This window comes from Pantherophis guttatus, chromosome 1 (assembly GCF_059756535.1).
Source record: "Pantherophis guttatus breed Tessera chromosome 1, ASM5975653v1, whole genome shotgun sequence".
NCBI lineage: Eukaryota > Metazoa > Chordata > Lepidosauria > Squamata > Colubridae > Pantherophis > Pantherophis guttatus.
The window spans coordinates 269,449,182-269,470,548 of NC_142063.1; the positions used below are offsets into that span (position 1 = coordinate 269,449,182).

Below are 21,367 nucleotides of genomic sequence, written 5' to 3' on the forward strand. Positions count from 1 at the left end.
TTCTGTATGGGAGTATTTGTCTTATTTGTTTATAAAATGGGAGTGTACCATTATATTGTCTCTTGTGCTTTTTTCTTAATTGCTTTCTTACGAACACATAGCTTTGCAAAAGAAAAAAAGTTAAGACTCTTCTTATCTTGGCACTAAATGTTTGAAGCTTCAAGTTTGCTAATTTTACAGATTCTAAAATAAAATTCAACAGGATTTTCAGCAACCCAAAGTGAAAAGACTGACTTCTTAAGATTTTCCTTCATAAAATTAAGTCAAATATTCATGAGCTCAACAAACTGATTAACAGATAATTAAGTTGCTAAATGGGATATCACTTTGTACAAAAATGCCCTGGCCTATGAGATGCAGTTTTGCTAATTTTTTAAATATGCATATTGAAATGACATTTTTAAAATAAATTTATTTCCCTTAGATTAATACTATACCTGGACCATCTACATCTCTAAGTGTCCTGTCAGATCTGATAAGAGGGGTATGTTCTGGATCCCATATATATATTAGAAGTGCTATCATATGGGACCCAGGAACCATGCCTTTTCTTGTTGTCTTCTGTCCACCTGAAATTAGGTTGACCCTGTACTGTGTTGGCTTTTCAGAAAGCTGTTAAGACCTGGATATTTTCTCAGCATGGGATTGGGAATTTAGCTGAGCCTAGTTAGGCTGATTGCTGGTTTCCTTGGTTGCTCCAACACATTGTTTGTTTTGTCTTTAGTTTTTATTTTACTAGTGGTACAGTTTTAGAATTTATCAGCCCAGAGTCATGTAAGCGCTCCATGGCTTAGGGCCGGGGTATCTACGAGACCGCCTTCTGCCGCCAATAGCCTCCCACTGGCCAGTTCGCTCGCACAGAGAGGGCCTCTTCAGGGTGCCGTTGGCCAGACAATGTCGGCTGGCGACCCCCAGGGGGAGAGCCTTGTCTGTGGCGGCACTTGCCCTCTAGAACGACCTACCCCCAGAGATACGCACGATACCAGACCTCCGGACTTTTCGTCGGGCCCTGAAAACACATCTATTTCATCTAGCCGGGCTGGCTTGATCCCATCCTTGCGATTTTAATTTGTAATTGGTTTTAACTGGGTTGTTTTAAATTGATGGCCAAAATTATTTAATGTCTTTTAAACTGCTTTTAAATTTTATATGTTGTGTTTTATCTTGGCTGTTCACTGCCCTGAGTCCTGTTGGAGAAGGGCAGTAAATAAATAAATAAATAAATAAATAAATAAATAAATAATAATAATAATAATAATAATAATAATAATAATAATAATAATGATGATGATGATGATGATGATGATGATGATGATGATGTTTGTGAGGTGGGCAGCTGGTCCCGAAAGATTTCAGTATCTTTATCTGCATTCTGGGAGTGTCAGACAAGCTGTGCTACAGCTGCTGAATGGGGGCTGCATTGAAGCCATTGCATTTAGAATGTGAAGGGAAAACCCCCCTGAAAACCTGGGTTCATACCCTCATCACCACTGCGAGCCCATCTTTCAATTTGAAGTAACTGCTGAAACTAGAAATTGGAAAGCAAGCAGAAATTGGTATGGTAATACCTGTGAGCAGCCTGTGGCAGAAGCAATGTGAGCAGCGTCATTAATTATGGAAGCATTATCTTGCCGAATGTATCCTCTCAGTCCAGTCTGTAGAGCTGATAGATAATAGACTCAGAAAAGGAATGAGTTGCTTCAACACTAAGACTTAGTATAAGAGCCCTGTCCATCACAGCCCATGTTGGATGGAATTTATTCTAAAGCATTCCAAAAATTTATCTGATAAGTATGAGGGATTTCTTGTCAAGGCTGTAATTACAGTAATTGTGCACTCTTACTCCATTCTGAGATTCGGCATTTATTCCTATATTGGCAAATATTTTGGTATATAAGGCTGGCTACTCTCTAAGTATGCCAAAATGATGTCGTGTAAAGGTTGGTGCTTGTCTGTCAAAGAGACAGCTGTTGAAATATTATTGGAGAAATGTGTATCTTGTTAAATGTGTATTTTGTCTCCCTCAATGACTTAAAAACTACTGACTTCAGGGAATAATTTCCTCATGATTTTCTGCAAAGCTTTTGGGGATCTTTTCAGACAAATAATACTGGATGTTGATATAATTTCACATCAGCTGCAGGTAACATTCAGATAAAGATGCAGAACATCTTGAATATCTGAAATCTTGAAGCGATGTGAGAAAAATATCTATATTGAAATATATGTAATACTAGTATTGGGCTTTTCTCAGCTGAAACTAGAACCTTTACAGACAAATAGTTGATAAATAAGTTTACTGCAAAAACAAAGAATGGAACAAAGAACTATTCCAGCAGCTGCTAAATATAAAATACCACCTCTATTTATGTGCCTCTTTTTCCCACCTGCACAGGTGCAGTTGTCTGGAGGTCTCATACTTTGGGACAAGAGGAATAATTACCAGGTGCCTTTTATTGTAACAGACTGGACTGGTCTAAGGATGCTTCTAACCTTACCAGAACAGAGCCTTTTGGTACACCTTCTTCCTCTATATTTCCTCCTTTCCTCCCTAACCCATTCAAGGAAGAACTTGATGCTTCTCCAATCCCTTTTTCATGTCTATATCAATATACAGAGATACATATTTTAGTTGCATTGAACTATTTGCTCTAAGCTAGAAGGTCAGCTATACGAGAAAATAAAATCTATTGTATACATACAAAGATGCTGCTGTAGGCACACCCTTAGTTTTGATCAACTTTTATACACTTTAAAAATTGAGTCCCTAGGTATCTTAGTCAAAGGAATGAAAAGTAGATTAGTGGAAAATTAAAACAAGTTTTTATGTTCTTTTTGCAATCAGTATGTTATTTACAAATCTAAAAGGATTTGTAATAAATATATTATTCATGCTTAAAACATAGTAACTGCAGTTTGTATCATGTTCTCTATTATGCCAGAACTAAGAATGGTCTGTATTTGCATCCATGTATAAATCAGAATTGATTTGTTCCAATAAATGCCCCACATTGTAACTTTTTCTCTTTGGAAAAGTTCTACTTTGAAATCTGGTGGTAAATCATTTAATTGGAAAGCTTGGGTGGAAACTGAAGTTATGACTTTAAATCAAACTGTTATGTTATGGCTGTTGTAAGTTTAACTGGTAAGAAGGAAGAATTTATTGCCTAGGCTGCAGTTACAGTAATCGGGCAAACACCCTCCGTTCTGAGATTTGGCATTCATTCCTATATTGGTTCTGTATATAAGACTGGCTACCTATGTATGCCATAGGGATGTGGTCTAAGGTTAGTTTGTTTGCTTATTTGTTAGAAAAATAGCTTTTGAAGCCATGTTATTGGAGAAATTTATATTTTGTCAGTAATCAAAGAATTGCCATTGAAAGAATAACATTGCTTGTCTGTCTCAATTATTTTAAAACTACTGACGTCTGGGAACCATTCCCCATGATTTTATATTTAGTCAAGCTTTTCAGGATCTTTTCCTGAAAGAAAGGAAAGTAATACCAGATGTTCTAATCTCACATCAGCTGCAAGTATATCTAGATAAAGATGCAAAGCATTTTTGAAATATCAGAAATTTTGAAGCTATGTAGGAAAACGTTTATATTGAATATATACAATACTCAGGTAGTCTTTGACTTATGATCAGGGGTGGGTTCTAAATTTTTTTACTACCGGTTCTGTGGGTGTGGCTTATTTTGTGGTCGTGGCTTGTAAGTCATGTGACTGGGTTGGCATGGCTAGCTGGTCATGTGACCGCGTGGCCATGGCTATGTGTATAGGGACTACTCAGAGGGCTGAAAAAAGTGATTTCTGACAGGTCCTCCCACTTATGACCGGTCTTCGCACTTATGACTGGTCATCATTTATGCCCATTGTAGCATTCTTAACAACTGTGTCACTCATTTCACAACTTCTTCTCTTCACCATGGTGACAAGATAGGGCGAAAAACGTAAAATGTGAGGACAGTCGTAAGTTTGAGGACTGGTCAAAAGTGCGAGGACCAGTCAAAAATAACTTTTTCAGTCCTCTGAGTAGTCCATATGCACAAAAGGATTCAATTATTTCTTCAAAGTGCTGATGATTGCATCCTGGCTGGAAGAACTCCAACAGGGGAGTATTTCCTCCCAACAGCGGTGTAAAAAGCTTAAAACAACCCTTCCCCTTTAAGAAAGTCAAGCAAAAAAATAGCCTCTGGAACCAGAAGTGACAGTAAGTCTAGGCATACTGCCGGAGAGGCACTTTCTGTAATAAAGATTAGGCTAGGAAACAACACCAAATGTTGTAATTAATCCTTACAGGATTAACCCTGTAAAGTGGAAAAAAACAAAAGGTGATTTGTTTTAACAACCAGTTCTCCAAACTGCTTAACTACTTAACTACTTAGAATCCCACCACTGGGTCTGCCCATTTATTTTTGCAGGCACTAGTCTACTCATTTGTTTTCTTTTAACACTGATCAGCTGTAGGGCGGCCCTTTGAAGCCCTGCGGCAAGAGTTTAAACAGTTTTTTTCCCTCTAGCCATCAGCTGGGACTCAGGAGGCAGCAATAGATTGGGGGTGGGGTCAAATAAAAGGTAAGAATAACGGGGGGGGGGCAGAACCAGTTCGGTGACGTCATATCGTCACCGCTACTGGCTCGGCCGAACCGGGAGGAACCCACCACTGCTTATGACCACTCATTCAGTAACTGTTTGAAGTTATGACCCTCCCAAAAAAGGAGACTTGCAACTTGAATTTAAATTTTGATTGGGCTCCCTCCATGGTCATGACTGAAATTTGGATGCATTTATTGTCATTTGCAACACCACGTTTTACAATGGTTTTGCTGAAAACTGTGCTGTTTTTCTGGTTTTCAGCAAAACCATGCCTGTAGCAAACCATTGGTTTGCTTAATGACTGCCATATTCACTTAACAACTCTAGAAAAACAACAACTCATCTTGCAGCCATCACAATATAGGACCTTAATCAGCAGCCTCCATTATGGTTGAATGTTGTGGGACCTGTAGCATTAGGCTTTTCTCATCTGAAACTAGAAGTAGAAACTTTATAGAGACAACTTGTTGATAAGTATGTTTACTGCAAGAACAAAGAATGCAACTAAGAATTATTCTAGCAACTGCTAAATATAAAATACCATCATATTTATAGCACAAACAATATGTTCTCTTGTGCCTCTTTTTCCCACTGCACAGGTGCAGTTGTCTGGAGGTATTATAATTTTGAACAGGAGAAATAATTGGCAGATACCTTTTATTGTAACAGACTACATTGGTCTAAAGCTATTTACTTGTACCTTTGTCAGAACATGACCTTAAACCAGTCCTCTCTATTTCCTTCTTTGCTCCATCCCTTATTTAAGCAAAATATTAACCTTTCTCTTTTCCCTTTTCCTTGGCAACAATTGAAGGATATGTTACTCTTCCACTGTCCAGGGGAACTTTGACATAATTTCTATCCTTATCGAAATGATAAAGACCTGAATTTCAGGTTTTCATGTTTTGCTTTTCACTGAGATGATAAAGATAAGATGGTTGAATAAATGTATGTATTCACATTCATACATATGTGGGTTGGGTGGCATATATATTTAATTACATGCACTTAAGCTGCATTGAACTACAGATAATCCTCCACTTATGAGTACAATGGGGCCCAGAATCTTGGTCATTGAGCAAGATACCACGTGACTTTTTTGCTCAATTACAGCAATCCTGGCTGTTCCAGCTTGTTTGTTAAGTGACTGCATAGGTTATTAAGCAGAGGGCCTGGACCTTCATCATGTCTGGGAGGCCTAGGCATCTCCCTGCCCCCCCTAGGGAGAATGATCACAAAACCAATGGCAGTCAGTAGTATTTTTGCCAGATTTTAGGTTTGTTCTTCAGGGTGCCGCGGAATTTCTCTGGGGAAGGGTTAGAACACTGGAAGGAAAACTGCTAGGAAAGGCCATTATTCTGAATCTTTCAGAATGATGATGTTTGGAGAGAGAAATGCTAGTATCCTTTTGGGATCGTGTATTAATGTATATAAGTAGGTTTATGGGTTGGTAGGATGGGATTTAAAATTACAGTTCTTGAGTGCTCAGATGATTTTCCTTAAATAGATTATGTGCTATCCATGACAGTCCGTCCCTAACCTGGTCTTTAGGTCTTCCAACAGTGCATCCTTCATAACTGAATCCATTCACCTTGCTAATAGCTTTCTCCTCTTCTTTTTCCTTCCACCTTTCCCAGCATTAGAGCCTTTTCTAGAGAACAAAGTCTTCACATAATTAATACATCCAAAGTAGGATACCTAATTTGAGCCAGAACATTTGTGCCTTGAGTGGATTGATTAATGAGACATTTGTTTGTTTCCTTGGCTGCTTATGGTATTCACAAGAGTCTTCCACAACCAACGTTCAAAAGGGTCTATATTCTTTCTATCCAGCTTTTCTACGATCTATTCCAAAGTACAGTTACTTCAATATTTGAGATGGATAGTAATATCACACTTCTTTATTTCTGAATTTGAAGAGGGGGATATTCTACGGTAGGTGAATTTAACCTGAGGATAAGCTCAATTGAAACTCAGTCACCATGACTTAAAGTGGACCTGCGTAAGATTGTACTGTAGTTCTTTGAGGACCACTTTTTTGGCAAGTGACCTTGGCCTGTGTTTATGTGTGTTTCAGATGTTTCTTTGGACTGTGATTAAAAAGCTGTTAGTCACATTGCTTTGCCACCCTGCTTAGAACATCTGTATATTTATCTGTGTAAGGTTTTGGACTCTATGACATTTGTTTGATTGATATCGCTTATCCTGGTTCATGGCAAATGTTGCATTTCTACTACAATTTTACATCTTTTTTTAAATAGCTCCTTGAATTGGCAGCATCAGTGGTTTAATCGAGGCAAATATAAAATTTATTAGGATATATTATAGGCCCAAGGGAAAGTTTAGAAATTCTATCAAGAGCTTGTTGATGTAATGTACTTTTTCATTTTGATAACTGTTCACAAATACTGGGCATATTTTTTTTGCCTAGATTTATTGTGCTTGGTATATATGGCATTCATAATCTGTTTAGTTTTCCACAGATTTCTCTTCTATGCTTTGTTGGTGTGAAATTTTTGTATGTTTTAATCTGTATCTCATATAATTTCCTTTTGAGATTAATATATAATATATGCTCTTTTTGTTTTAGGGGAATCCTCTCAGATAAGAAGGTCTAATTTACTTTTGGAATTCAACACTACACAAACTTGTTCTAAGGGAAGTCAACACACATGGCAAAGTAACATCAATTTCTATTGTGGGAAGACTTTGGTTAGTATGTTACTGCTGAAAATTTTATTTCTAAATAGGCAATAATTATTTTTAATTATTAAGTACTGATAAGCTATCCCAGTCCTGACAGAAGAATTATGTTTGTCCTAGAATGTATCTGCATGTTCCAGCAGTACAGATTGCTTATGTGCAATCTGTACTATTTAATGACCCTATTTAAAAAGGTGTTTAATTAATGTGCCGACATGAAAGAGAAATATCAAATTGGTCAGATTGCATAAAACTAGTGCTTCTTAAAAATTGATAAAAAAATCTGCCACTCAATTTATGTGCTTGGTATTAGGTAAAATTTTTTAAGGCATTTCATTATCTGTTTTCAGGAAAGTTTCTTTACCAGAATGTCTTAAAATCATTTATTTATCTATTAAATTTTCATGCCACCCATCTGCCTGCTAGATGGACTCTGGGTGGCTTACAAAACAGTACGGTGCTATTAAAGATAAAAATCTTAGCTCTTGGCATTTAATTTCATACTGTCTAGGTTCTGAAATGTTAATTTTGTTTTATTTTCCCAGTTATTTTAATTTATGGAGAATTTCCACACTCTAGAGTTGATATATATCTGGATAAAAGTAGTTTCTTGCTTGGAAATGTAAACTATACTAACCAGTAGAATTTATTTTAAACTTTATTATTATTTAGGTTTTAATTGTAATTACAAATACAAATTGATCAGTATTGTGCATCACTTTTTTCTTAATTAGGGTTCCCCAGAATTTGTGACTTCATTTGAGTGTGTTCATTATTTTGAATGGAGAACATTCCTTGCATGCAAGAAGGACTTATTTACATCAGCTGAAGAGGTAACACAATTTCTGTTTGAACATAAACTAAAAATCATAATATGCATGTTGTTTGGGAAGTCAGTCCATTAGATTCACTGGGCCAAATAGGTTAACTAAGCAATGCATCCTCAATTTATTATTTTCTTACCAATTCAGGGCTCCAAAAATTATCATCTCATATTATTTACAAGTGATATTAAATGCCATTTAGTGTTAGGTTTCTGGTAATATCATGAAAATTTTAAAATAGTAGTCAAACATGTTTTCAGTTTGAACAATCTATCACTTTTTGAATCTAGCTATAAAGATGTTATTCTCTTCTTCTAGTGCTGCTTATATAATTTCTATTGTTTGTTAAATATTCTGCAGTATGTGAAAGAAATTGATACTTTGTATACTCTGAGAACTCATTTTTATCTTTTGAATATGGTTTTATCTCGGTAGATTGTGTATTGAATTGTGTACATTCTTTCATATACCCATATCGCCAATCCATCCTTGCTGTTGCTTGCTTAGTCTCATAGAACAGAGTTCCCCACACTTTCTGTCTTTGGGGGTGGGGGGGAGAAGAGGGGATAGTTTTGCACGAGTGGTGGGCAAGCAGGCATGTACACTCAGCTCCATTTGTGTGAGTGGTGGGCATATGTGCCAGCCGCTCACGCAAATGAAGCACACACACTTGCCCACTGCTTGTGGAAGTGGGGATGCACATACACTCTCCAGTATATCTGCGGCCTGGTTCCGAAAGGCTCAAGGCCCAGTAGTGGGCTGCAGCCTGGGTGATGGGAGCCCCTTCCTGGAAAACTGCTGGGCAAACAGGCAATCAATTACATGACAGGAATAAAATAACAACCCAGATATGAATATAGCAGCTGCTTTTTAACAATTGACCATGTATGTATTAAACAATAATCACAGAAAATTATGGATTCTGATGGCCCTTCCAGAATACTATAGGTTTGATTAGACAGTTCTGTATACACTTACTAAATACTCTGGTTTGATTTGCTCAAGCTGTGAGTAATAAATAGTAGCTTTGAATGAGTGCGCACACTCATCAGTACCACAAGATGGAAGCATAATATCTTTATTAGTTCTGCATGTTAAAAAAATAGGACCAGGTTTGAAACATAGAATGACAGATGGAATGCCGATAATGACCCTATATTGTGTATGATCCTATTTTCAAGACATGTTTTAAATTTCTAGGTACCTTGCTACATATTTGATGAAAACCTAAAGAAACGTGATTTAAATCCATTGATTAAGACTTCTGGTGGATACTTGATAGAAGACTCAGATGATGATTCACAGTTATACATCAACATCTGTAGAAACATAGGTATGAAATCCAACTAAAAATGGGTAATTTTCTCTGATCTCCATAAGGCAAGACATTTTTCTATATCTAAAATTTTACCATGCTTCCCTTCAGGATGAAATACATAAAATATTAGTGCTTTTATTTGAGTTACACTGATTCCTCAGTGTTTTCCAGTTCTCCATTTCATTTAATACCTCTATTTTATTAAACATTCAGAAATTTATTTACCATTCATATTTATGAGACTTTCCAATTTTTGAAAATATACTCTAAATTTCCTCTTGTACCTGTGGCTTTGCAGAATTTGCTGATCAACTCTTTCCCACATTTTCCGCATAACTTTTTGTCTAATTATTAGTTAATGTTTATGCCTATTTATCTTGGATATTTGGTTGTTGATTAATCTATAGTTCAATATAACCTATTGGTGCTACCTTATTCCATTTTAGTTATCAATAATAGTAAGATCTTCCTTAAATGTGTGGAAAAACTATGTTTGAACTCAAGATTTTCTCAGACTGTTGTTTGTAGGGTTTTTAGACTGCCTTATGGAAATCAGTTTGTGGATAATCGTTTAAATATAATTCAATTTTGGGGGGAAATCACAATTTCAGTTATATAAAATATTTTAGATCATATATTAATAGGTATAAAGTTGATTTATAGCTTCCTTTGAGAATGCCATTTCTATGATTAGAAGATATGACTTTGGTGCATGATATTATTCTTAAAGCTGTGAAAACCATTTTGAGGTACTAAAAATGAGTGTAATCTTGCATAATACTTCATGCAAATAACTTGATAAATATATTTGCCTTATTTCTGGAACTTCTGATCAAGGTACCTCTGTAAGACCGATATCACTTCAGTCATATAAATTTCTAAAATGTTCTTGCCCACTTTGCAATGTTAGTATCTATTGTATATAAAATAAAATCTTGATTGCCATAATTCTGATTCATAACTTGGCTAAATAGCTTGTCTCTTCTATTTTTTATTGATGATGTGGTTAAAGAGCATATCTTTAGTTTGATTTAAACAAACTTTTCGAAACTTTAACCAAGGAACATACTTATACATCAGTAATACATAGGTTGTTACTCATCATTGCTTTAACAGGAAGGTCATCAGGTGAAACTCGCAGTTGTCCAGAGCACAGTGCAGCTTGCTTGGTGAAGGATGGTCATGCATTTGATCTGGGCCATACCAAAGAATTACTAAAACGGCTTGATAAAGACAGGTATGGCTGAAGTCTTTGTGTGATCTTTGAAAGTCATCAGCATGTCAGTGCTATTTATGATTAATAAGGTTGGAAGAATGTAGTTATAAAGTTCAAATATTAATGCAAAGTTTAACTCTTACATGTTTCTGCTATTACTAGGAATTTGTATTGAGTGTTGAATTACATGTCCTTTGTTTAATTTACAACAGTTTTAAAATTAGCCTATTTTTGTATGTTTTTGGAGCACAAAAAATAACTTTATTAGAGGATGGCCTAGAATCCCTAGAAAACCACTAACGTTGTTTTCATAGGTACTGTATTCTTAATTTTGTTCTAATTGTATATTATATTATTCTGTTGAATTCACTGAATTTGTAGCTGTTCTTCCCACCACTATCCCTTTATTATTTACTTGTGCTAATGTAGCAAATTTCAACAAATATTTCTTTCGAAGTGCCCAGCATCTTCCTGGAAGTATCTTACTTGCTATTTTATTTTTTGTGACTATATATTCCCTTGGGGTGGGCTAAAGGATTATGCAAGGGTACTGATAGAATTAGTGTAGTTTTAACCTGGGAAAACAATATAAAATGATTTGAGTCATCTTGTAAAGTAAACAACAATTTGAAATTATTATGACACCATTGTTCTAGATTCTACTTGTTCACAAGTTTGGTATCTTGCAGATAAGTTTGAATTCCACTTCCTTATAACCCTCTTGTTTCATAACTGTTACACTTCAACTACACTTTGGGAACTTTGCTTTGCGTGAATCTCCTGATATTTTTTTTCATGTTTATGTTTCTTTATTTTTTCAGGTTTCAGCTGAGATACAGCAATGTAAAAGAGAGACCAGACTTTTGTGGTAGCCATGATCCAGCAGTTACAATTACTTTTGTATGTCCAGAGGGAAGGCGAAGAGAGGTAATCAACAATTTCCTATGGTGGATGTTGAGCACTGTTACTTGACTGGGAAGACCAATGGATCATAGCATTAACTAAAAATAAATGTATCAGCATATTTCAATTTTACAGGGCCAAGTCAAGATAACCTATTGCTTGAAAAGTAAATATCGTGATCATTCTTTCTTATACCTTTCTTCATTGACCAATCAGAGTTCAGTATAAAGGTTGTTAAAATTATTTTTGAGGCAGAATGTCCGACAAGTCTTTCCCCTTCCTGACAACAAAAATACTGTTTTAATGAATTTAAATTTATTCATTTTAATTTAATGAATTAAATTATGACAATTTCTGGACACCCAAAATCACCTGTGTTGACCCTTTCATTGAGGCATTAAGATCTTTGCCATAATTCATGACACTCTAAACTGCAAACAATTTTTGACAGGCACTGCCCTGATTTTTCTAGTAGTTAAGGATTTTATTGGACAAGGATATTTATAGGTTTAGGGAGTTTTTATGATATTCGTTCATGTTGGATAATTGATTACTTGGATTTTTAAAATCCAAAGGCAGTTGTTTTTGAGCAAGTGTTGCACTTCATTTTTTTGTTTTGTTTTCATTTATGTCCAGTTTCTAAAGACTGCTAGAGGTATGGTGGTAAAGTCACAGAAGTGATAGGCTAAAATGTTTAGCCAGTTTTTCTATTTTGAGTGGATGGATGCTTTAATTAAAAACAGAAAAAAGGATATAAATTATACCAAAGCTTTAATCATTTATTTTAGGGTGATATTTGTTGGGTGGGAAAAACACTACATTTTACTGCTGAAAATTGAGGTTTTGATGGCATGGTCCTCCAAGTTACAGCTAGAAGCTAGAAACAATAAAAATGGTCTATAAGAGGCCATAAGCACAACATGAAACAGTTTGTCATCTTCCACCCTCCCCAGTTTAGGCTATTGAAAATCCAAAATCTGAGAGCTAGAAGGACAAAGCAGTATATAGCAAGCAAGCAGCCATTTGAAACTAAACTACTGTATTTTATAATAAATAGTTCATATATGTTGTTCTGTTGGAAAATTTCAGAATCCAAATTTGATTTTGTATTGGAAAACTGCACCTATGTCTTGCTATAGGACACCTTTGCTTTTCCTGTCAGCTACCAGCTATTACTAAATACGCACAAAGAATTATTTGAAGAGGGAAACAATGATGGCTGTATGACATTACGTTTTTTTTTTAAATTGGTAAACAGAAAAAGCTTTTACAGAGCATGTAGGCTAAAATGGAATGAAGGGAACAAACTAAAACTGTAGAGCCAGTTGTTCTACCACCTTGGTAGGATCCAGACACTGAAATGGCATTTCTGTGACCGAGTTTTAACATTTAGGTAAATGTTAAGTAACATATTTTAGCAACATTTAAATAGGGTGGTATTAAAATGAGAGATTGTGTTACTATTCTCTAATTCTGGAGACTTGTACTGGACTTGTGAGCTTATGTTTGGGGGTAAATAAATCAAAGTTCTCTGATCTGACTAGTTATTCTTTTAATACAGGATACAAATCCTACGCTCACTGCTCAAAGCAATTGCCGCTATGAGATTGAATGGGTTACTGAGTCTGCTTGTGCCAGGGACTACCTGGAGAGTCATAATTGTACTCTGAGCAGTGAACAACATGGTATTTATGTGGATCTGACACCTCTTACGCAATCTCCAGGTAACTATCCTTTTTCCCTTAGAGTGTGTGCAACATGATATTTTATACAAGTAAAACCAGTAGCTATAGCAAAAATTAAATATAGCAGAATTTGACAAATTTCAAATTCTGGTATAGATGTATGGTACAAAATATTACGTGTTTTGGTCTTGAAAATGAACCAAATGGATGGATATATAAATGAAATCACCATTCATGAGATTGTACTATTTTGAAGATTATCTATTTTGAATGTATTTTTATGCATGGGAACGGTTAACTTGCTTTTTTTGTCAAAAATACAGTATTTATTAAAGCATTAAAACGAAAGCAACAAATAAATCAACAGACTGAAATTACAGATTGCTCATTACAATAAGTGCTCTAAAATCTAATGAGCTAGCAATTTAGAAATCACAACAAATCTGATCAAACACAGTGGAAGTAGCATTATATCCCCTGCTCTAGCAATCACAAAAACATGATTTCCTTTTTGGTTGTGTCAAATGAGGATGATGATCACATAAGCTTAAAGATACTAAAACAAAAATAAAAATAAACAAAAAACAAAAACATTATAAAGAGAAAAATTAGTGACATGGTTTACAGGCATTTTCACTGATTTATCAGCTTTAGACATGCATGGGATTTCACAATGCTAGATGCAGTATGAGAGTGCATTCAATTTAACCCCTCCAGAACTGGGGTATGGAGAAAAAAACTAGAAAATTTGTGAGGAGACTCTTGTTTTGAATTTGAGGATGAAATGGAGAAAATTATAAATATCTAGAGTATAGTTTTCATGAAATTAAAATTTGTCTTGCAAAATTCTACACCTGAATCATTGGGTAAGTTTAGAAAATGGCTAAGAGCATCACTTGTGGCACAGAGGCAGATTATAACAATGCTATACAGTGATCATATACATATGAACATATCATATACATGTTTTCCCAAAAATAAGACCCTGTCTTATATTTTTTTGAACCTGAAATAAGTTGTTGGCCTTATTGCCATGCGCTCAAAAGCCCGATTGGGCTTATTATCAGGGAATGTCTTAATTGGAGGGTGGGGGGAAACAGGGTAAGTATTTTGGTGTCATAAATATATATTTCCATTTGTATGATCATTTGAGTATTTCAGATGTGGATTTCAATCATATTTTCTTTAGGTGATGTGTCATATCTTGCAAAAGATAAAGAGTATAACTATTATCTGAACGTATGTGGGAAAGTAGCTGGCGGTGTTTGTAAAGATAAGGATGTGTCTTCATGCCAAGTTAAATCTGAGAAAAGTCAGCAGAAAGCGGCAGGAAGATTTACCAATCAAACTCTCAGGTTAGTACTAATCCAGAAACGTAAACATGTTTCTTTTGGAAACAAAATCTGTGATATTGCCCAAAAATATTTGGTTTGATATTAGAGAAAAATAGCTTTTGTTTCTGAAAGAAGATATTTTTCACAACATAAAATGCTGTGCAGGTAGTCCTCAAATTATTACTACTCATTCAGTAATCGTACAAAGTTTTGATGGCACTGTGATACTTACACTGGTTATTGAAATTCTGGCTGTTGCAGCATCCAATAAAACTAATTAAGTAGAATCCTATTGTTTTTTTGAAATCAGGTATGCTGATGGAGATCTTATTCTGACATATCCAGGAGGAGATAGTTGTAGCTCGGGTTTTCAGAGAATGACGGTCATAAATTTTGAATGCAATCAAACTGCAGGTAATGTACCAGTCTGGGTGTTAATGGATTAATTTGAGCAGTATTGTTCTATTGGAGTAACTGCTGATACTTTAAAAACAACAACAACATTATATAGAAAAATGTTATATAGAAAACTAGATATTTCATTTCCTTACCACCCATGTCATTCAAAGGGACACTGTGATCAATAAAATAAGTTGTGGCTTATTTGGTAAATGAATGTACTAAACAAATTATAGGTAAGTGTAGTGTGTGAACTCTAATATTAATTGCAGTATTAAAGCCTTTTTATTTCAACTTGTGATGGATTGGCTCATGCCAATTCTATGGAAATAGATTCCCAGCTAAATTATATTTGACTTCAAGTTTTTAAATGTTAATCTGTTTTAGCTTCTCTTTAATTATTTGGGATGGCTGGACTCTGTTATTCTTATGTTTGATTATGTGTCATGAGCCTAAATGTGAATATTCAATGGACAGTATCAGTACTTTAATCTGGTATCTTTTTATATATTTCCTGTTATATGTTAACACTTTTTAATCTGAATGTTTCCTGTATTTTTGTGAATTTATTAAAGATAATAATGGCAAAGGACATCCAGAATTTAATGGTGAAACAGACTGTTCATATTTTTTCACCTGGCAAACTAAATATGCTTGTGTCGGTGAAAAAGAAGGTTTGCCATGCATGGTTTCAGACAAGAAGAAAAAATATGACTTGACACGACTGATTCGTCATTCTGGTATGAAACTTAAAAAATCTATTGTCTGCTTAATTGTTTTAAAAGCTCTAGTTGATATATAACTAGTTGCCTGAAATGTTGTCCTAAACATAACATATTGTTGCCAAATATACCGGGTAAATAGTAGAATATTGATGATTTTCCAAGATAAAAGGATTTATGTTTGGAGACATTGGTAGAAAAGCTCTTTGTTTTACTTTTGAATATAATGCACAATGCACATTACTCAATGAACATGGTGAGTTCTTGTGGTTGTAGAGGTGCAATACAGGAGGCGATACTCCCAACACATTCATGTCACCATGGTGTCTATGGTGCTAGCTTAACATTTTAAGAAAACCTTAAGGTGTATTCAATCCAGCGCTCTGTGTCACATGTTAATCAATCTGATCCATTGGACATGAGGCAGTTATCCTCTTCCGTTGTTCCAGGGCATGCTGCCTTGGAAATTTATGTAATCCTGGATATCACAACAAGTACCCATATTTTTCGGACTATAAAATGCTCCAAAGATGCACCTAGCTTTTGGGGAGGAAAACAAGAAAAAAAAATCTGCCTCTGCCTCCCAACAACTTGCCTCCTTGCAGCAAACAGCAAACAGCGCGGTCAGCTTCAGCACAGTCTGATTTCACATGAGCAGCTGATTGGTGGTTGGCTCTTTTTTGATTGACTATTGGAACAACTGGTTGGCGTCCCATTTTTGGTCCATTCCAAGCGGCAGGGATTGCTACCGCCAGCGATCCTCGTCGCCTGGAGCAGGCCGAAAATGGCATGCACGGAGGCTGAAAACGGGATGCACGGGGGCAAAATATGGGGTGCATGGACGGAGTAATAGGAGACAGCGCCGATGGGTGGTGGCGATCCCCGCAGCCTGGAACAGCTGATAGGAGGTATTCCAAGAGGCCAGTCCAACTGCCAATCAGCTGCTCATGCTAAATCAGGTTGTACTGAAGCTGACCACGCTGTTTGCTGCAAAGTGGTAAATTGCTGGGAGGCAGAGGCTGAAGGGTGGAGTGTGGCGGGTGGGTGGGGGTTTGGCAACATTCGCTGTATAAGACGCACAGACATTTCCACCCACTTTTGTGGCTGGGGAAGTGCATTTTATACTCCAAAAAGTATACTTGATATTTGTGTTAAGCCTACAAACACTGCAATTTGACTACCTGGACGAAGAACTTTATCTCCTTTATGATATGAGTATGGTTTTCATTAAATTGTTGTATGGTTTTATATTATACACCAAATGACAAATTTGTGGTGGCTTTTAATAGTCTGCTGTATGCGATAGTGTTAAGGCTCTGGTTTATCATTAGTATTTTGACCTGACCACATTTGTACATCTCTCTTTTGCATTCCTTTTTTGAACCTTGTTCTTGAGTTTTAAAAAAAGTCTTACAATAACTGAACTTAATTGTCATTTTGGGTAGGGAATTAAGTGTGGAATGTTAGATAATGTGGCATTAGAAAGCAAGCAGGCAGTATATAGCTGTGGTAGAAACTAGGAAAGAAAAGTACGAAGAGTTATCATGAGTTGTATTATTGTAAATTAGATATACTATATTTTCTTATCCCTTACTTTTTACTACTTTGTTTTACAATTACTTACTCCCTTTCTGCAATGTTTATAACTGCTTACCCCAAAGGGAAATAACATGGATATGTGGCATCTAAATATTTTAATCCAAAATATGTCATCTTAATTCTAGAATCAGAGGAGAATTGGGAAGCTGTAGATATCAATCCCGTTGATGCAAAAAAGAAACGTTTCTTCATAAATGTCTGTCACAAGGTACTCCAGAAAGGAGAAGCCATGTACTGTGCCAAAGATGCATCAGTTTGCTCTGTTGGTGAGTAGGGGTCTAAATTCAGTCTCTCTCTTAATAAAAGCTAAGTTGCTTTTCTTTTCATAGAACAACAACAACAATAATTTATTTTAAGTCTGAAGGACAAAATGTCTGCTCTAGAATTTGCACTCCCACTTCTTCTGTTTTATATGTTTCTTTCATTTCTCATGTTTCAAATTTTAAGATGGTATCTGCATTAAAATTACAACATACCTTGCACTTAGGAAATTCTTGCTTAATATTCTAGAAGATTTGATAAATCTTTTAGTTCTAAGATTGATTATAAAAATGGTAGCTATCCACATCCTAAGAGTTGACAAAAGAAGGAGAGCAAATTTAGCAGTATAGGTCTGCGAAAGTGATCTGTAAGACATCTGCTACATTTATATATAAATTTCACTGAAGAGCATCTGTTGTAGGAGGCTATGCCATGAATTTTAATAACTATCATCTTCGCTCTTCCTTTATTGTTGTTATTTTGGATGACTTGTATTTTTAATACTTACTTTACATTATTTCCATGCTGCATTATTTCAATCACATAGCTGTGGAAAGCATACAATTACTGTATTTTTCACACTATAAGATGCACCGGACCATAAGACGCACATTAGCTTTAGAGGAGGAAAACAGGAAAAAAATCTGCCTCTGCCTCCCAGCATCCATCCGTATTCATCTGGCTAGCGTCCTTGCAGCAAACAGCCTGGTCAGCTTCAGCACATTATTTCAGCCCCAACACGTGGCTCATCAGAGCTCTGCTTCGTTGCGCCCACCACTGGTCAACTGAGCTGAGCTGCTGCCACTGCTGGGGAACGCTGGAGCCTTCGCTGCCAAACAGTTGATCGGCGGTTGGATTGGCCTTCTGAAATACCGTCGATCAGCTGTTCTAGCCGGCGGGGATCGCTGCCTATCGCTGCTGCTGCCATTCGGCGGCGGCAGTTGGTGATTTGCAGCAGCAGCAGTCAGTGGCAGCAGTGACAGGTGGCGGTGGTAAATGGCGCCGCCACACCAACCCCCTCCCACCACCGCAATATTCGCTCTATAAGACGCAGAGACATTTCCACCCACTTTTTTTGGGGGGGAGGGGAAGTGTGTCTTATAATGCGAAAAATACGGTGCATAAATGAAGCCATCAAATACATAATTGCAATAGAATAAAATAAATAGTACCTTGTAAGTACTACTCTTACATGGTTTAAGTCCAAAATCCAGGCAGAAGAGAAAACTTTTAATTCACCGTATTTTTCTGAGTATAAAACACACCTTTACCCCCCCACACCTAAAAGGGGATGAAAATTTAGGTGCATCTTATACACCAAATGTAGCCCCGCCTACCCATTGCCCTCCACCCTTTGGCCTCTGCCTCGCAGCAGTTACCTCCTTGCAAGCAAACAGCAAGAAAAAACAGCTCCTTTCAGCTTCTTCACAGCCTCATTAGCACAAGTTGATTGGATCGTCCTCCCAACTCTCAGCTGATTTGCTCTCAGCTGTTTTGCACAGGCTCTCTTGCTTGCTGCAAAGAGGTAAATTGCTGGAACAGATTTTTTTTCCCCTTGTGCTAATCAATCTATGATGAAAATGAAAATCAAAGTAAAGCAGGCTGTTTGCTGTAATGTGGCAAAATTGCTCAGAGGCAGAGGGAGATTTCTTTTTCTTCTTTTCCTCACCAAAAAAGGTAGGTGCGTCTTATACTCCGGTGCGTCTTATACTCCAAAAAATACGGTATTTTCTACGTGTCAATAGAAAAGGGTAATTCATAGAGGGTAGCTGTTCCCTAGGATTGGGGCAGCAACAGAAGAGGAGGCATATTTCCTGGACTCGTTGAGTTTCATGTTGCATAGGAATATCTATACCAGATACAAACTTGGTATTTTTAGTTATGATTTAATAATAAACCACAAAAACAATATTTTGTGGTTTATTATAACAGAATTTTAAAACAATTCTTGAATCCCTTTACTTTCAAGATAAAATAATCTTTTCCATCTGACCACCTATATTGAAGATTTTATTTTGTATACAATCCTGCAGTCAACTTGCACTAACCCTCCAGTTTGAGAGTGAAAGTTTTTTCTGTGAAAGCCAGTGTTCATAGTTTTTATATTGTATTGCTTTTTAGATAAAAACAATAATACAAGAAATCTTGGGACTTTCATGTCTCCGCCCAAAAAGGTTGGAGAAAATATTGAGCTTCACTATTCAGATGGAGACGAATGTGCACCCAATAAAAAAATAGAAACAAGTATAATCCTTATATGTAAACCAGGTGAGTGATGTGATTTCATTATTAAACCTTAAATATCTGACCTTTATAGAGAATAGTAAAATTTTAAATGCAGTCGCAGTGAGACCTTAAAGTCTGCCAGGACATCTTTTTTATTCTTTCACTTTGATCATTAATAATTAAACCATTCTCAAGCTACTTTTGCAGCCTTAGAGTACCTTCTTTCATATTTACACATGCAAGAAAATTTGATATTATCTTGGGAAGGCTTGTTTGTCTCAAATGGAAGTGGTATAGTAGTTCCTAGTGTGGTTGAGGATCTCAAAATGTGAACTGATCTATTGGAGATTTTTAGATTTACTTCATAGAATTACTAATATGTTGTTATGGCAAAACAGATTGCTATGTGGTGAGATTGTTTTGCAGATAACTTGATTCTAACCCATTGAATTAAGATTTTATAGGCAATAACCAGTGCCTTAAGAATTAAATCTGGTAATGAATTGAAAACTTGTGTTGTTTGTTTAATTGATTATATTCCAACACAATCAGTTTGATTGATGCAGCTGATTTGATATAAAATTATGCAAAAAGAAATCCTTGGAATCATTCCAGTTGTATTTTCTATCAAAATACATTGTAGTAATTGTATATATTTTTACAAGCTTTGACTTTTGAGTCTTTAATGTATCTCTACAAAGTATTTTTAAATTATTTTTGGGTACAGAATAGTGAAGATTCATTATCTCAGTATTCAGGTTTACCGCTACAAAGCTTCGACATAGCATATACAGTGGTGTATGTAGTGCTTAAAAGTGAACACTTTTGAATCGTCAATATTTCTGTATAAATATGAACTAAAACATGATCTGTTTTCCACACAAGTACTAAAACTAGGTAGAAAACACAATTTATTTATTTATTTGTTTGATTTATTAGTTCAATTTATATGCCGCCCCCCTCCGAAGACTCAGGTTGGCTTACAATGCACTTATAGCAATAGCCTTCATTCTTTTGTATATACCTGCTTATTAGGGCTTTTGGCCCCCCATAAGCGGTGTTTCTACAAAGTCAGTTTATTGCTCCCACAATCCAGGTCCTCAATTTACCTACCTCGGAAGGATGGAAGGCTGAGTCAACCTTGAGCCTGGTGAGATTTGAACTCGCACTAATTGCAGGCAGCTGGCAGCTAAGTGTTACATAACAGCACTTAGTCCGCTGTACCACCAAGGCTCTTTAAAGATTTTAAATATCTTAAAAAACCATACTTGTTCATGTATTTATTGAGGAAAATGATCCAAACCTATGTGGAAAAGAGGTCAAAAGTGAGTTTATGCAAAATGTTTTGATTTGAACCATTTTGAACTAAAACCACCCTGGTTTGAGTGTGAAACAGCTGTTTTGGCAATGGAACAATTATTTTTAGTTATTCCAAAAGTTATCTGAGCTCAGAATGCACCTAAGTTGCTTGAAATGGCCAATTTTCTGCTTGAGAATGGTTTGAATAAGAGAATGCATGCTTCTAGTCCATAAATCAGAATTTTACAGCTGAAAGAAAATCAGATAGGAAAGAATG

General features: G+C 36.0%; 1 protein-coding gene across 1 annotated transcript in view; it reads left to right on the forward strand.

The window, feature by feature from the left end:
• Positions 1-21,367, forward strand: part of IGF2R (insulin like growth factor 2 receptor) — an 84,615-nt gene that overhangs the window by 13,269 nt on the left and 49,979 nt on the right. The window contains exons 3-13 of the mRNA XM_034428528.3: positions 7,192-7,313; positions 8,039-8,137; positions 9,329-9,461; positions 10,563-10,683; positions 11,484-11,589; positions 13,127-13,289; positions 14,440-14,605; positions 14,895-14,998; positions 15,559-15,723; positions 17,430-17,570; positions 19,687-19,833. Of these exons, the coding sequence (XP_034284419.2) occupies positions 7,192-7,313; positions 8,039-8,137; positions 9,329-9,461; positions 10,563-10,683; positions 11,484-11,589; positions 13,127-13,289; positions 14,440-14,605; positions 14,895-14,998; positions 15,559-15,723; positions 17,430-17,570; positions 19,687-19,833 (1,467 nt within the window). The remainder of the gene's footprint in view (positions 1-7,191; positions 7,314-8,038; positions 8,138-9,328; positions 9,462-10,562; positions 10,684-11,483; positions 11,590-13,126; positions 13,290-14,439; positions 14,606-14,894; positions 14,999-15,558; positions 15,724-17,429; positions 17,571-19,686; positions 19,834-21,367) is intronic.